This window comes from Hakea prostrata, chromosome 7 (assembly GCF_041222555.1).
Source record: "Hakea prostrata isolate BN-2017 chromosome 7, UWA_Hpros_2, whole genome shotgun sequence".
Classification (NCBI taxonomy): Eukaryota; Viridiplantae; Streptophyta; class Magnoliopsida; order Proteales; family Proteaceae; genus Hakea; species Hakea prostrata.
The window spans coordinates 14,010,688-14,027,056 of NC_142606.1; the positions used below are offsets into that span (position 1 = coordinate 14,010,688).

The 16,369-nt window shown below is 39.2% G+C and overlaps 1 protein-coding gene across 1 annotated transcript in view; it reads left to right on the forward strand.

Annotated features, from left to right (window-relative positions):
* The window catches only part of LOC149009992 (ferredoxin-dependent glutamate synthase, chloroplastic-like), a 48,952-nt gene that overhangs the window by 2,075 nt on the left and 30,508 nt on the right, over nucleotides 1-16,369 (forward strand). Inside the window, exons 2-9 of the mRNA XM_089164243.1 lie at nucleotides 288-600; nucleotides 3,743-4,185; nucleotides 4,267-4,398; nucleotides 5,598-5,696; nucleotides 6,060-6,130; nucleotides 7,112-7,208; nucleotides 7,357-7,449; nucleotides 8,243-8,388. Coding sequence (XP_089020369.1) covers nucleotides 288-600; nucleotides 3,743-4,185; nucleotides 4,267-4,398; nucleotides 5,598-5,696; nucleotides 6,060-6,130; nucleotides 7,112-7,208; nucleotides 7,357-7,449; nucleotides 8,243-8,388 — 1,394 coding nt within the window. The remainder of the gene's footprint in view (nucleotides 1-287; nucleotides 601-3,742; nucleotides 4,186-4,266; nucleotides 4,399-5,597; nucleotides 5,697-6,059; nucleotides 6,131-7,111; nucleotides 7,209-7,356; nucleotides 7,450-8,242; nucleotides 8,389-16,369) is intronic.

Sequence of the window (16,369 nt, forward strand, 5' to 3'; positions counted from 1 at the left end):
GGATAGGTTTGAACTGGTTTTATTGTTTTTATTTAACCATTCATTTTCCTGAGCATTTAAATGACAAGCAATTCATTTGGTCATTAAGAGAGAGCTATTACAATTCATAATGGCCATTGACAGGGGCCCCTTCTTGGCTGATATGACTAATTTTAGCATTTTGAGGCTGAGTGAATCCATTGGGTTTGTTTTGGTACTTTGTGTTATTCTAGAGGAGGTTTTTTTTTTTTTTTTTTATTTTTTTATTTTAAAACCTATTTGTGACATTGATATGGTACTCTTGTCAGGTGTCAAACCTGGAAGATATTATATCAGAGAGAGGAGCATGTGGAGTTGGATTCATTGCAAACTTAGAAAACAAAGCATCATATGAGATTGTGAAGGATGCTCTTACAGCCCTTGGCTGCATGGAACATCGTGGTGGATGTGGGGCAGATAATGACTCTGGCGACGGTGCTGGACTGATGACCTCGATTCCTTGGGATCTGTTCAACAATTGGGCCAATACACAAGGCATTGCTTCTTTTGATAAGTTGCATACTGGTGTTGGAATGGTTTTTCTTCCCAAGGACGAAAACTTCATGCAAGAAGCCAAAAAAGGTAACTCTTCTAGGAAGTCCAAATGATGTCATTGTGATATATCATTAAATTTTACCATGAGAACATTCTACCTACTAAATATTGTTAGGATATGTGTAGTTTGTTTCCTATATGATGTAGCTTCAGTTGAGTGAGGTTCAATATACCAAGCTTTAAGAGAATCATTTTACCATGAGAACATTCTACCTACTAAATATTGTTAGGATATGTGTAGTTTGTTTCCTATATGATGCAGCTTCAGTTGAGTGAGGTTCAATATACCAAGCTTTAAGAGAATCAACTCAAATAGGTCCAACTAAAAGGTTTTTGATATTTTCGTTAGGGTGTCTTTAGGGTAGAAAAGGGAGATCCATAAAGATGTTCCTAGGATAACTATTTGCTATGGGATTCAGATGGTGTGATAATGAAGGGCTAAATAGATTGTGTCAAGTTAGTGATCAAAAGATCTTTGTAGAAGTTGTTACAGAGATTTAGGGTGGAAATCTTGGATCTACAGATGCTGCAGTCAGATGGGTAAACTTGTGGGAATGTAGTTGATGATGTAGAGTGATGATCTTAAAGTTTCGTGATGTTCTAACAGGTAACTTAGGCTAGATTTAGGTACTTGCTTTCAGGAATTTTAGGGAGGACCAAAATTCAAGAACTTGCTCGTTTCTAGGGTTAGGGATGTCAGAATGGATGGACACTTGGAGGGAATGTAGGTAGCGATATAGGAGATGATCTTCCATGTTTGCTTATGTTCGATGGCCATATTGGAAGATATGGAGTTTCTTGTTGTTGTGATTTTAGGGTATCTGAAAAGTCTTCTTCATTTTTTTTTTCTGGGGAAAAAGGATGATATGGAGGGGGGATGAGGTGCTGGTCTCAAGCTTACCTTGATAGAGGGGCCTTGTAATGATTGGTGGAGGAGTTGGAATTTAGATTCGAGGTCGAATCCTCAGGCACAACAGGATCTAGCTTGACTTCATGAAGAACCCTAGATAAAAGCCACCTTGGAGGTTCCTTACCAAGGCTAACATTAATAAATACCTAGATCAGTAAAGCACTCATAAGAGTAAGAGAAAAAGCTGAAGCAAGTAAACCATCACCTTGTATTCTTCCCATTGATGGGGCTGTCTATATGTGGCTTTACAACTGATGTTCATCAAGAAATAAGACTTGAAAACCAACTAAAACTAGGATTAAACTTAGGGCAGAATTAGGGCTTAAGATTGAAATAGAACTTGGACACTTGAACTTTATTAGGAATATAAATCCTAATAACTAAGTGAATGTTTCAAGATATTTTTTTAAGAGAACTAAATCATACTGGACCAAGGAAGAGTTTCTTGAAATTTCGATAATGGAATACAGGATTCTTTATGAAATGGGCTGTGATGGATGATCTTTTTTGGAAAAAAGGTTAAGTTAGGGTTTTGTGGTTAATGATCATGTGCTTTTAGATGATATTTAAGATCTAAGGATATATAGCCCATCCCATGGGAGATATGGGTTAAATTCCTTGAGATGAGAAACTAGGGTTTTACGGTGTTAGAATGGGTTGGAACTTGGAGGGAACGTAGGTAACAAAATAAGAATATGATTCCCCAAGTACGGTGGGTTTGGATGGCTAAATTAAAAGATATAGAGGTTCTTGTTTTTGGTGTTTAGGGAAGTATAAAAATTGAAGTAAATAATTAATAATTATATCTTGAAATTAGATGGTCATAATGGGATTAAACTGGAATCTAAGTTCTCTAGGGTTGGAGGGGATAAAAGTTTATGACAGATTTAATGGTTAGATTGGCGTAGATTGGACCTTGAATTTTGGGTCTATAGAGAAATCCAAAAATTCAAGAAAATAAAAAAGGGCGGTATGAGAAGGGGAATGGATTTTAAGTAGCTGACTTGTTACTTACCTACAACACAAGCCTTGTAATGGGGTTTGATGGAGATGGAAAGAAGTGGGGAAAGGCTACAGGCACTGCCGAAGGGGAATTCTTCAAATAGAAACCCCAGGTTTCTTTCATGATCTCATGGACATCCCTTACCACTGATGAGAAGCTCTACCAACCTCACTTGTAGGCAGCAACACACTTTTGATTAATTAGATTCTTCAACTTGTCCTTTCTAACATGCATAGGGCTCTATTTATAGCCTTGCTCAAGAAGTCTTAGTGAAACTAGGACTTAGAAACTGACTCTCCTAGTTGTATTCAACTAATAATCCAAATTCGAATATGACTCTTATAACTAAACTAAAAGGACTCCTTATCTTATCCCAGACTGACTTAGACTCTCAAAACTAAAATAAAACATAAGAAAAAGACTATTCTGCCCTTATAACTTAAGTTGGGCAAAATTTACATACTTAAACCAGTTAAACTAAAATAAAAACCTATTTTCGTACTTGGCCTAAACACTAAACTCATGGGCCCATAGAAATTGCCCATGACCACATAAACATGCTGAACAAAGGCCCAACACCCATATCTATCAACCTAAGTTGATTTTCCGAAGGGAAGTTGGCCAATTTGTTGTCGGACTTGCATCAGACTATATACCCTTAACTTAAATTGGACCAGAAATTGAAACAACTGAACTATGGTTCACTTTAAAAACATAAAAAGGACTGCAATGGGGAATTCTCGTACTCAGTTCATGTACCAATGTTTTGGGTCCATTGGCCGATTTCAAGGGAAACCCATCTAATGAAAGCTCAATACCCATATGACCCACAGTTAGGCTTATTCCTTGGAAAAAGAACCTAATGTGGGTGCTGGATCTGCATTACTATATGATGCAATAAACTGTTAGTTATAACTTTGACATCTAGAGTTGGATGGAACTAGATTCTTACATCATGATTGGAGAACATGGTTGAATAAGTACATTTGTTTTAGAAAATCAGCTACAGATTGCAGAAGCTTCTTCCTCTCCTCTTTTTGATCACGATGAACTCCATTTGATTTTATTTCCTTGCTTGTAATGTCTATTTTTGCATATAATTTCTTTTTCCATGGATAAGCTTGCTCAAAGTTATTCCATTAGCCCATTGGTCGAATGTTTTTAACCAATGCAGTTTTGATGTTTCTTTTCCTTCGACTTTTTTATTTTCCTCCCCTTGAAATACACTGAGAATAATTTCCTTGACATTTCTGCAGTTATTGTAAATATCTTTAGAGAAGAAGGTCTTGAGGTACTTGGATGGCGACCTGTTCCTGTTAATATGTCTGTAGTTGGTTACTATGCAAAACAAACCATGCCCAATATACAACAAGTATTTGTAAAAATTTTGAAGGAAGAGAACAATGATGATATTGAAAGGGAACTCTACATCTGTCGGAAATTGATTGAAAGAGCATCTCAATCAGAAATGTGGGGTGATGAACTTTATTTCTGTTCTTTGTCCAATCGAACTATAGTTTACAAGGGTATGCTTCGCTCTGAAGTTCTGGGACAATTTTATTCCGACCTCCGGAGTGATCTCTATAAATCTCCTTTTGCCATCTATCATCGGAGGTATAGTACAAACACTAGTCCCAGATGGCCACTTGCACAACCTATGAGGTTACTTGGTCATAATGGAGAGATTAATACAATACAGGTTTGCCTTTGTCCCCCCTCTCTCCCTCGTCTTCATTGTTGTTTTCAACATGCAATTACCTGAAGCAGCAACTTTTTGTAGGGGAACTTGAACTGGATGCAATCTCGAGAAGCCTCACTCAAGTCTCCTGTTTGGCGTGGTCGTGAAAACGAAATTTGTCCTTTTGGAAACTCGAAGGCATCTGACTCCGCAAACCTTGATAGTACAGCTGAAGTATGATATCCTAAGCAACTGTTATCTTTGCTGAGATAATTTTTTCCCCCTTTACATACGCTTTTTAAATTTCATACTTTGTTGCTTTATTTACTGGGGTTATGGAAAACTAGAGTTGATACTGATTTGTATCAGTCCATAGTTTTCTGAAGTCTGAAACTTCAGATAGTTGCTTCCTTTTTATTATATTTTAATTATCCATATAATTTATATCTATACAAATTATGAGGATATGATGACGGTAATTCTCTTCCCACCAAACAAAACCATCAGAAACAACTAACTCCCTGACTGACTCCACTAGGACCACGTAACTGACAGAACAATTGATTCATCCATTGGCTGACCCTCGGCCCCTGCTTCAGTTATTCCTGGTGTAGACTTCGGCAAAGGGTGTAAATAATTTTGCTGAGATTTCAATGAAAATTTTGAAGTACATGTAGGGTTCAGAGTGAAGAATAAATAAATGTTCCCAAATCTTGTAAGACTAGATGTCAACCTGAGATATGGATATTAGACAGGCCTATCTAGCTCAAAATTGTATAGAGATGGGCATTATTGTCTCTTTAGTCAATACAGTTTGGAGCTGGTCTTCATGTACGGAGTAAAGAATGGCCTTTTTCCTCTTCATTAAAGTTATCGGTGGGGACCTTCCACGGTGTAAGGGATTATGAGTAATGCCAGTGGAAGTTTTGCTGTCACAATGCAGAGTCTTAGGAATTAGAATATAAAACCCCAACAATATCATAGAATTTTTTCGGATGAGTTTCTCTCTCCCTCCCCCCCCCCCCCCCCCAAAAAAAAAAAAGTTTTGAAGTTTGATAGGTGACCAATCAGGAGTATACATTATCCATCTAATGGTCAGTTTGCCAGTTCCCCATCTACTTGGCAGAAAATAGGCATCATTATATGTCAATGGGATGTGGGGTTTACTCTCTCTTCTTTGGTATTTTCTTAAACTTTAAACATTTGATGCAATTGTATTGGGAGACAGAAAAACTGATGCTATCACGCAACGGCTTTTCAAAGCTCTGTTGGATCTGTTATCTGCTAATTCTTCTAAGAATTAGATGTACTTAGATTATTTCATATGTTTGTCTTGATTTGACATGGTTCACTTGTTATTTATTCTGGGACAGGCTTTATAGATCATTTAAAGCTTTCATTCAGTCTAATTTGGTTCCTTCTGGCCTTTACAGTTGTTAATAAGGAGTGGCCGCAGTCCAGAAGAAGCTCTCATGATTCTGGTTCCAGAGGCATACAAGAACCATCCTACTTTGATGATAAAATATCCAGAGGTAATTCACTTGTATGGATACCGTTTTGCGAAGTTACATCTGCTTCTACTGTTATTTGCTTTGTTTCCATGGGGTTGTGAACTTTTTTATATTATTCCTCACTATTGAAGCCCTTCTTGGAAATGAAGTAATACAAATTGTCTCTTCTTTTTTTTCCCCTTCTTCTTTTTCTTCTTTTGATCTTATTTCACTGAAGTTGCCAATTTGTTAAATATTTTTCAATTATGCTCTTTAAATTCTTTTCACTTGAAACAATAAGATGATAATAATCTGCACTTTTGGTTGTCAGTATACTGTATGTTGACGTTTTACTTGAATTCATTATTTTTGAATGCCATTAAATACGTTTTCCCCCATTTGTAGGTTGTTGATTTTTATGACTTCTACAAGGGTCAAATGGAGGCTTGGGATGGCCCTGCTTTACTCTTATTTAGGTAATACTTTGAAAGGAGATTAGTCTATTCACTATTGTCAGATATTTTAATTTGATGGTATAGTTTAAGGGTGCCTGCGTTGTGTTGCCATTCAGGCACCTCGGGTTGGTGTTGGCTTGGTTCCAGGCACCTTCCAGTGCCTTGGGCTACCTTAACAAGGAGGCAGCTATTGTTGATGGCATTTGTTTATTCTGTTGCAAACTTGCTGTTTCCTGTGTAAAGGAGCCAGATTTTCAGAGGTTTAGGAGTTTCTGAGCAAGGAGCAGTTTAATTTCCCTAACCTTGTTAATTTAGAAGCTGGGCCAAGGTTGTCTTCAACACTGCCTGGATCCTACACCTGTATAGGTCTTATTAATTTAGTAATTTTTATCTTAATCAATGGTTATGAAAGTATGGCACTTGACCATACAAATAACTTGATCTCTATGTGTTGCATCTCTGATTAAGTTTTCTGTATCAGAGTCTGATGATACTGTAGAAGTCCTCTTGAAGGATTATATGTTCTAGTCAGATATAATCATATTTTAATCAGTTCAAAAAATTTCAGAGTTAAGCTGTACAGATGTCTAAGTTCAAAAAATTTCAGAGTTGGCTGTACAGATGTCTGGTTTCTAACAGCACTTAGCCATGTAACTGAAGGCTTTGTCAATAAGAAAGTTCCCAGAGCTAACCAGTATAATTGGGGCTTATTGTTTTTTTTTTTTTTTTTTTATAACTGAAGTTCCCCATGACATATGGAATTGATGCAAACTTGTTCCAGAAGTTTGCTTCCATGAGTAGGGATCATCAGATGTCAGGAATCAGGATATGGGTGATGAGGTACTATTTATAAGTAGGTTCTATTTGAAGGGTGTTATAAATTCTGTTGTGGGCTTTTACCTCTGATATGATACTCTAATCACTCTCTCTAATAATTAGTTAATGATCAAAGCTTCAAGTTTCTTTGTTGTTTATTTATTGTTTTTCATTCGCTTGTTGCAGTGATGGAAAAACAGTGGGTGCTTGTCTTGATCGAAATGGCCTTCGCCCTGCTAGGTATTGGCGGACAGTAGACAATGTTGTGTATGTTGCTTCTGAGGTCTGTTCTTTCATCTTCACTTAGGTTTTCATTTTGATGAGCATGTTGGATTTGTTACTGTTCACTTGTCTACTTAAAGCTTGTCAGAGTTGCTGTAGAACATTGTCAGTTTAGATCCTAATCAAGCCAAATGTTTCTCTCTATGTAGGTTGGTGTCCTGCCAATGGATGAATCAAAAGTCATAATGAAAGGCCGTCTAGGTCCAGGAATGATGATTGCTGCTGATCTACAAGATGGCAAGGTCTGGGCTTCAACACATCTGGGCTTCAACACATCATTATTATTTTTAATTTTTCGTGTTTGGTAATTGGGTCATTGAGTGTCACTTCTGCAAGTTTAGCTATTGGAATACATATAACCTAATATTGGAAATGGAACATTCGCTAGGGCCACTCAACACCCATTAAAACAAAAATGTAACAACAACTCAACAGCCTCACCTTTATACAGTGGCTGCATGTTACCTTCCCCTCCAATCAGCTTGACTCCTTCAAAACAATCAAAAGAATTCTATCTTGACGGCTTACTTTTAGTGTTTTTCCAATTTTGACTCCCTTCTGAAGATATAAAGCTACAACGAAGTGCAGAATAAAAACATAACAAGAGCACATTATTCTGAAATTTTCGTTGCTTGACTAGGTCAGCCAAGGTGATGCCTTGGCAATCAAATTTAGTGCCAAAATGTGAAAAGCTAGTTGACTGCATACCTTGGTCAGTTTTCCTGTTATTGTGTGCACAAGCGTACTATAGTTTTTGGTGGAAGTATTCTAAATTAGGAAAATAGAATATTGAATACACTTGAAACTAGAAGGCAGTCTTATATTGTGAATGTGGCTTTTAGGTTTTGTTGCCCTAGTTTTACTTATACATACTTTTATCCTGAAGAATTCTCTTAAGTCTTAACTAGTTTATTTGTCTTTACAGTTTACACATAATGGACCTTTCTAGTAAAAGCCTAAAGGGAGTGCAACTGCCAAGGCATGCTTTATAGATTCTATGGTGAGATTTCTAATTCTGGATTGCTCATATTGCAGGTTTATGAGAACACAGATGTTAAACAACGAGTGGCAGCATCTTATCCATATGGAAAGTGGTTGAAAGAAAAAATGCGATCCTTGCAAACTGTCAACTTCCTTTCCACCTCAGTAATGGATGGCGAGGCAATTTTGAAATGCCAACAGTAAGATTGTACTTTCTTTAGGCTGTTTTTTTTTAAATGCTTAAATTTGGTACAAGGCAACTGATAGTTTGGTGCGTCACTATATTTTCAAAATGATATGCTAAAAGCCTGAAAGCACCATCCACCCTATTATTTGATGTTTACCAGTTTTTTTTCTTTCTTTTAAATTAATACTGCATCGCTTTTTCTTTTGTCCTAACTGTGCTTTTGGCATTTTCACCAATAGACTCAAGGGAAAGTGTAAATGTTTGGTTGGATCATGAAAGGAACTAGAATGAAGTACTTAAAGTAGACATTTACATTCTGTGAACAGTGCCATGATCCCTTCCACAAAAGATGCATCGATTTGGTGGGACGTTGGACATGGTTGCAATAACAGACGCAAATGGCTTAGCTGGCAAACGCCTCAGTTTCCATGAGGATGGAAAAACTAGTACAACTTTCCCATTGCTTAAATCTCTCACCAAAACCTCTTAACAAATTGGGCCTTTGAGAAGTCCTTCAAAACAACCATACAATTGGGTCTGAGGTTATGGTTCTACATTCACTATAGATGTGGATCTTAATAGGTCAGTGAGTACGAAGGGACACAGCTAGAATGGTAGTGAAGCAGGGTCCTGTGGAAATGAATCTACAGTAACAGGGTGAATATGCTCTATCAGCGTTATGGTGATGTAACCCCGGATTGGGGTGACAGGGTTCAATGTTCAGGATCCTCTTTTAGAGAACCAGCAGTAATTAGGTTTTAATTTTGCTGTTTAGGTCAAATATCACTCAATTGTTAATGGACAGCAGCTGTATATTGGTCAAACATCATCTGTGGCTAGGGGGGTTTTGGCTTCCAACTCCTGTGGCTAGGGCTTCTTTTTTTCTTTATTTTTTGGGGGGGGGGGGGGGTCTAGGGTTGATTTGGGTATGATGGGAAAGGAAGTAGGATTTGGCTAAGCTGTATTGAGGTGGGAAATTGGAGAGACATAATTCTGTTTTAGCTGAATTTTATTTACAGAATTATTCCTCTACTAGGATTTTCAAATTATGGTTTATTAATTTCCTAGGGTTTTGGGGATAGGGTTAGGGTTGGCACTGGGATCAAAGGTGGAGAGGGGGAAGAGGATGGTTATTCTAAAAGGATCTAGGGTTTGGAGAGATGATTAAGAGAGATATGAGGGTTTATGTGATTCTAGGGTTTCTAGGGTTCTAGAATAAAGAAGATGAAGTTCAGGAATTTTCTGTAACTAAGAGGAATGGTGCTGTAATGGGTTTAGAAGAATGAGAAGAGAGATAAGAGAGGTGCATTCCTAGGGGAGGGGTGATGGAGTGGAGGGGATGAAGAATTTGGGGTTTAATCTAGGGGATAGGGAATGCTGCCACAAGGAAGGAGGGGAGGGGGTGCTTGCACAAGGGTTTTGAGAGGGAGTTAGGGTTGGGTGAGGGGTAGGGGATGGACTTATTTATAGGGGAAGGGGGGCTATTTGATCAGTTGCAGGAAATTAAGCTCTTCTATGGTTGCTGCAGGCCTTGGAGAAGAAAAGGGAATGTGAAATTGCAGAAACCATAAACAATAACAGCCATGGGCCTCCCTCCTAGGGAACCCATGACTCCATTGAAGTCTTCCTTCAACCCAATTCTTCATTCATTCGAATCTGCCTTGCTTACATTATGAATGGTTTTACATGAAGGATATTAGGACCAACAAACGAAGACTAATTAGGACTCAAACAAGGAATTCAATTTGAGGTGGAATTCCTTGACATACTAAGATTACGCACATAACCAAAAGAGGAATCCTAATTAGAATTCCCAAACAAAAGGGACTTGCACAAGTAAACTTCATATTCTAACAAGGAATCTAATTGGGATTAGAATTTCTACGAGGTCTCCTAATCACATCAGGATTCTAATCACTAACTCAAATGCAAAACCAAAAGTAGATATGGACTCATAAAATTATGGAGAATCTAACTACACCACGTTGACCTCAAGAGGGGTTGGTCAAATGACCGAAATACACCTCAAGTGGTTTGGCCAGCCCTTGTTGCCACAAGCTTTGTGGGCCCAAATTATGGGCTGCCCTATGGTTTTGAATCCTTGTTACATTATATTCTTAGAAAATTGTTAATAAAAAATGGTTGGTTTGACAATGTTTTTATATGGCTACTAAATTGCTAGGTTAGGGATTGTGCTACTGGATTGGTGATGGTTCAATGAAGAATGCTGATGGAGAAAACAAACTTGTGATGTGTTTGGCAATGGTTTTGCACAACTTAAACATAAAACTGAAAAGCTAATAAGAAGGAAGAGGAGTGGGGGGAACATACATATAGGAACCCGCCTTTGAAAGTGTTAATGCAATCTAAAAGGGGGGGAGGGTGAAGAGGTTGCAACTAGTGGATTTACCCAATTTTTCAGTTTACTCGCAAATATAAGATTAAGTATGTAAATTTCAATATAATTAAGCAAATTAAATTGAACTTAAACAAATTTGCAAACACACAACTCACAACATAAGGTTTTTATAGTGGTTCGACTTTAAAAGTCTACGTCCACTCCTCTCTTGGCTTTAAGAGAGATTTCCACTAGTGATTCTCTTTCAATACGGTGGGTAGAGAATCAAACCTTTCAATCTTTGTTACAGAGTAAGAGCACCCTTTTACAATCTTTGTTCACAGGCAAGAGCACCCTCTACAATCTTTGTTCAATAGGGCAAGAGCACCCAAAACCAATTCTAGTATATCTAGATCTAGAATTGAAAACAACCAAATACAATAGATGGAATGATATTACCTAACAATGGATGTGACACTTTATCCCTTGTGTGAGTGTGATGCAATGAGAATGTAAGCTCAAATGAAAATGATATGCACCATTAATGAATTACCAAAGCCTTCAAACACTTCAAGCTTAGCTTCCACAAGCTTGCCTAACTCCTTGGAATGTTCTTCAAGAATGTAATGAGGGTGAAAGGCAAAATACAATTGATTTCTTGCAATTTGAGAGCTTGAAAGTATCTGGGGAGAAGACAATCAATTGGCAAGGTTCCCCCTCTCAAATGGGGTGAATTGGGCTTATATAGATGGCCTTCAAGTGCCTTAGCCCAACCCCCAACGGATAGAAAACATGCAAATTTTGGCCTAGACGGATCACCGTCTGATTAAACTATAGCCGTTAAAAAATAGCCATTGGAGCTCAAATGGATCGCTTTCTAATAAGACGGATCTCCGTCTGAGCTTCTGTGACCAAATGAAGCTCCCTTTTGGTGGCCCAAGATGGGATTTTAAGGGGATTTAGGTTCTTTTAATTAACTCTATGTCCTCATACACTGTCCTAACATTTCCTAGGTCAATCTAATGACATAATGCACAAGGTTTTGATTCAATTGAGTGCAATTACATAAATATATGCACGAAGGTGTCATAGGTTCTAATTTGCTAAGTCTTTTTGCTTGAGCTTTAGTTGATGTTCTTGAATCTTCTACTACTCCATTCTTTATGCTCATCTTGACTTAAACTTCATGTCCATCTTGGCTTGGTCTTGGCCTTGACTTGGGCTTGGACATCCGGCATTGAGTTGGATTTGGTCAACTTGCTCTCATATTGAACTAGATATATACAACTCAATATATCATGTTTGTTATCATCAAAACAATTGGACACTGATTTAGCAATGGTGACATGGCATTTCTCAACCGAAAGGATTCAGACTGTGTATCTGGATGGTAGATAAGGATTGAAAGGATAAAAGCAGTTGGACCTTCAATCAACTTATCATATTCAATTTCATTCAGTGGAACTTCATTTGTCTGTCTCTTCCTTAGCAACCTCAGTTGTAGGCTCAGCCACTCATATGAAAGGGCTTCCTTTTCATTTTTTACAGAACATCAAACACCTCCTTGTTGAATTATTCATGGTGTCTTCTGAAGTTCTCATGATCAACATAGTTCTTCAATTTGAACACTCATATTCTGTTGGTATTGAAGTAGTGAGTCACAGAAATGTTGCCTAGCTGCATTTCTTTAGAGAACTTCTGGTCTATGCTAATTAACAAAACTAAAGTCCGGTCTGGTGGCTCTTTCATGGGCCTTACCACCAATAATATCACGGGTGATTAACCCCATAGTTCAAGAATCAAGTCCAATGTGGCCATCTCAAAATAACCCCCTCAACTTGAGGGGTTATTTGATGCTGAAACTTGCTATGTAGTCTATTAAGGCCTTCTGAACAGTGGCACCTCACCGATTTATGAAAAGAACAGTGTAAATGTGAGTTCCACTTCGGATCCCCAATTTGGTAACCGATACGCTGAAGTGAAACACTAAAATGGTTTATCTTACACATCATTACATCAATACTCTTACACATCATTACATCAATACAATTAATGCTCAAAGTTCAAACAAGTTCAATATATTACACAATTTCATAGTTCAAATTAAGAAGTTCGAATGGTAATCCAGTCATCTAAGTTACAGCTTGAGTGTGGAGTGTAGAGACTCAACATACTTTATGCTAAGCACATCATCTGATTTCGCTTTATGAAAAAAAGCAAGATATCTTCTGAGTTAGTTTGACAATGACTAACTCTTATGTAGCTTTAGATAAAGAAGGATCAATTAGGGGCCAGTAAAGACATATATATTGATTGAGGTGCTCCATCTTCTTATATAAGTCCCTATTTGGTCATTTTTAAACACATATAAACATTAAATACACCAACCAATCACTAGCTAACACCCACCTAATATTGACTCAGTTACTACCTAACTCTTGACAAAGGAAAACTCTTTTGATAATGGGTTTCTTATTTTCAAATACAGTCCCTTTTATTGACTTTGATGTTTCTCAAGTTCCCATTCATATTAGATTAGACGTGGGCTTTGGTCTAGCGCATCAATATCATAACATGTGGGCTGACTTTAACCCATCAAAATAGTCCTAGCACATGAAAGTCATGGGCTGATTTGGGTTATATCCTTAGGCCATTGATTGGATTGACCCATTGAGCTCCCCCCCCCCCGGGCATATGTCTATACCCTGCACCATGCAGTGATGCAACGCATATATGACACCTTATTTATTCCTAAGATAAGAAGCTCAATTTGGTGATGAATCTGCGTCAGACCCTGGTTAACGTATCCCACATCTGGGCTTAATGGGCACTTTTTCTTGGTCACAGACTGGGTCTAGTGTTTTTATGTGGACCAAAACATCATGTGGGATCTTCCTCTGGCTTGTCACTGTATCAAGATCCCACAAAGTGAGCATTTCAGGTATCTGGGATCAGTTGTCAATCAGGGAGGTGATATTTAAAGATGGCTCTCAGAGAATTAGAGTAGGATGGATACAGTTGAGAGGTGCATGATGCAGATCCACCACCAGATTGGAGCGCTTCGATTTGTTGCCTAGAGGCTTGGTGCCTAGCAGTGCTTCTAGTAACTACTGGTTTTCCACGAACTTATTAATTTCTTTTTGCGTGTAAGTAACTTCTGTTAGGCAGTGGAGTAATATAAATTCTACCAACTTAAATTATAAATTAGGGGCATCCATCCTTTCAGTTGAGTCTTTTAAACAGCTTTTATTTTCAGTTTATTAAATCATATAACGGCCTGTGAATCTGGCTGATCAGTCTTTCAGGAGTTTTTTAGTGTTGAAGTCCTAAGTGGAATCAGCTTTCTAATGCTCATTCCATTATGGTTTCATATTTAAAGCTAGAAATACCCCCTTGTCGATGAGAAGAACACGGAATATTGGTATTTGCCTTAGCTTTGTTGTGTTCCCTCTTTGAGAATTATTTGATCATAAATAGGTTGGACTAGGTCTTTGGTGAGTAACATTAAAGGCCTTGGATCCTGGGTGAGTAACATTGACAATTGTTTCTAGGGCTTTGGTGAGTAATCTCCAAAATATCCAAGTTCCTATTGTGGTTGAGGGTTCAACCTTCTTGATTGTTTTTTTTTGGATGAATAAACAATTATATTAAAGAGAAAGAAGGAATACAAGGTCTTTAAGCAGAAGACTGGAAAGAAGAACCAAGACCTCAGGAGACAACAATAAGCCTGTTCCTTGGGGTATCATCAACAGGGGGATGGGGAATAGCCACCAATCTAGAGGAAACATAAAAATAGATGGCATTCCAAATCTGATATATAGATCAAGATTTGGAAGTCCATCTCCAGAGATTGCACTCCCACCAAAGGTGATGGACTAAGGCACAAAACACAAGCTTACCAATCCGATCGTAAATGGAAGAACCCGAAAAGTTTCTCAAAATCTAGGACCAATCTTGACCAAATCCAAAGGAACGCGTCGAACGGGGCCAAATGGAGGAGATGGCTTTTTCCCAGATAGAACTGGAAAAAGGGTAGGAAAAGAAGAGGTGCTCAAGGTTTTCCAAAGCGGACCAGCAAAGGATGCAGTTGGGGTTAACAGGGATGTGGTGGCGAGAGAGGAATGCTTGGGTGGGGAGAGCTTGGTTGAGGCTCTCTATAGGGTGAGTGAGTGGCGGGGAATGAAGCCTTTGAACCAGACCAAGGGGGGCCAGGGAGGTTTAGGGATATGGGGCCTAAAGAGGTTTCAGGCCGAAGAGGTGGTAAAGGATTTGGTGGGGGATGGGAGCCAAATGGTTAGGTCATGGGAGGAGCTGGAGAGAGGGGGAAGGGAATCCCAAACTTGTGTGAGCATGGGGAGAGGGGAGGGGGTCCAAGACCCATTTGAGATGAAAGCTGACAAGGGGATGGTTTTGGGGATATGGGTGTCATAGACAGCGGGGACCAAAGTGATTATAGAGAATGCCCATCGGATGCCACGAGTCAAGCCAAAAGGAATTGGAAGATCCAATAGAGATGGAGATAGAGATGGCAGAGATAGCCCGGGGGCAGAGGAGGAGGATTTTCCTCCAAACCCAAGAAGGATTGGAGGGCATAAGAATAGTCCAGAAGGAATCCGACCGGAGAAGGTAAGAGTATACCCACCTAACCCAAATAAAATCATGTTTTGAGGCAAATTTTCAGATGAGTTTGAGGAGGCAAGCCAAGTTAACATCAGAGACCCGGCAAATACCTAGGCCCCCCCTCAGAGGTAGGGCAGTAGGTGGAGGACCAATTGACAGGATGGATGAAGCGAGAGACTTCCTGCCCTTTCCAAAGGAAGGCACAAAATAAGGATTTCATTGCATGGATGGTGGCTTTGGGGAAGGAGAAGATACCACACCAGTAGAGGTAGGTGGATTGGAGCACAGATCGGATGAGGACCTCTCGGCTAGCAAAGGAAAGAAGTTTGCCCTTCCAAAGTTGTAATTTCTTGCGAATGTTATCAAGCATTGGAAGGCAGTGATGGCGAGTGAGCCTACCTGGGATGAGCGGGAGGCCAAGATAGACTATTGGGAAGGCTCTAGGCGAGAAGCCCCAAAGCTGGAGGAGAGAGGCCCGAAGTGGATCAAAGATGCCGGAGAGGAAGATAGTGGATTTGCCGAGGTTGACCCTAAAGCCAGAGAGGGATTCAAAGAGTGAAAGGGCCGAGAGGATGGAGGAGATGGATAGGTGATCCGCTTTAGAGAAGATCATGAGATCGTCCGCAAAAGCGAGATGGGTGAGGTTTAGGGATCTACATTTAGGGATGGAGGAAATGAGGAGTTGGTCGGTTCTGGATTGAAGGATACGGGAGAGGACCTCTAGAGCAAGAGAGAGGAGGTAGGGAGATAGGGGGCAGCCTTGGCGAATGCCAACACAGGAAGGAAAGAATCCTACTGGGGATCCATTTGCCAAGACGGAGAAACCGGGGGTGGAGATGCAGGCTTTGATCTAGCGGATGAAAGGGGGAGGGAAGCCCATAGAAAGGAGGACATCGCTAATGAAATCCCACCGAATGGTATCAAAAGCTTTGTGAAGATCAACTTTAAGGAGGGCAGCCGGGGAATGAGAGGATCTATCAAAGCCACGAACAATTTCCACACAAAGGAGGATGTTGTCTGCAATGCTACGGCCTGA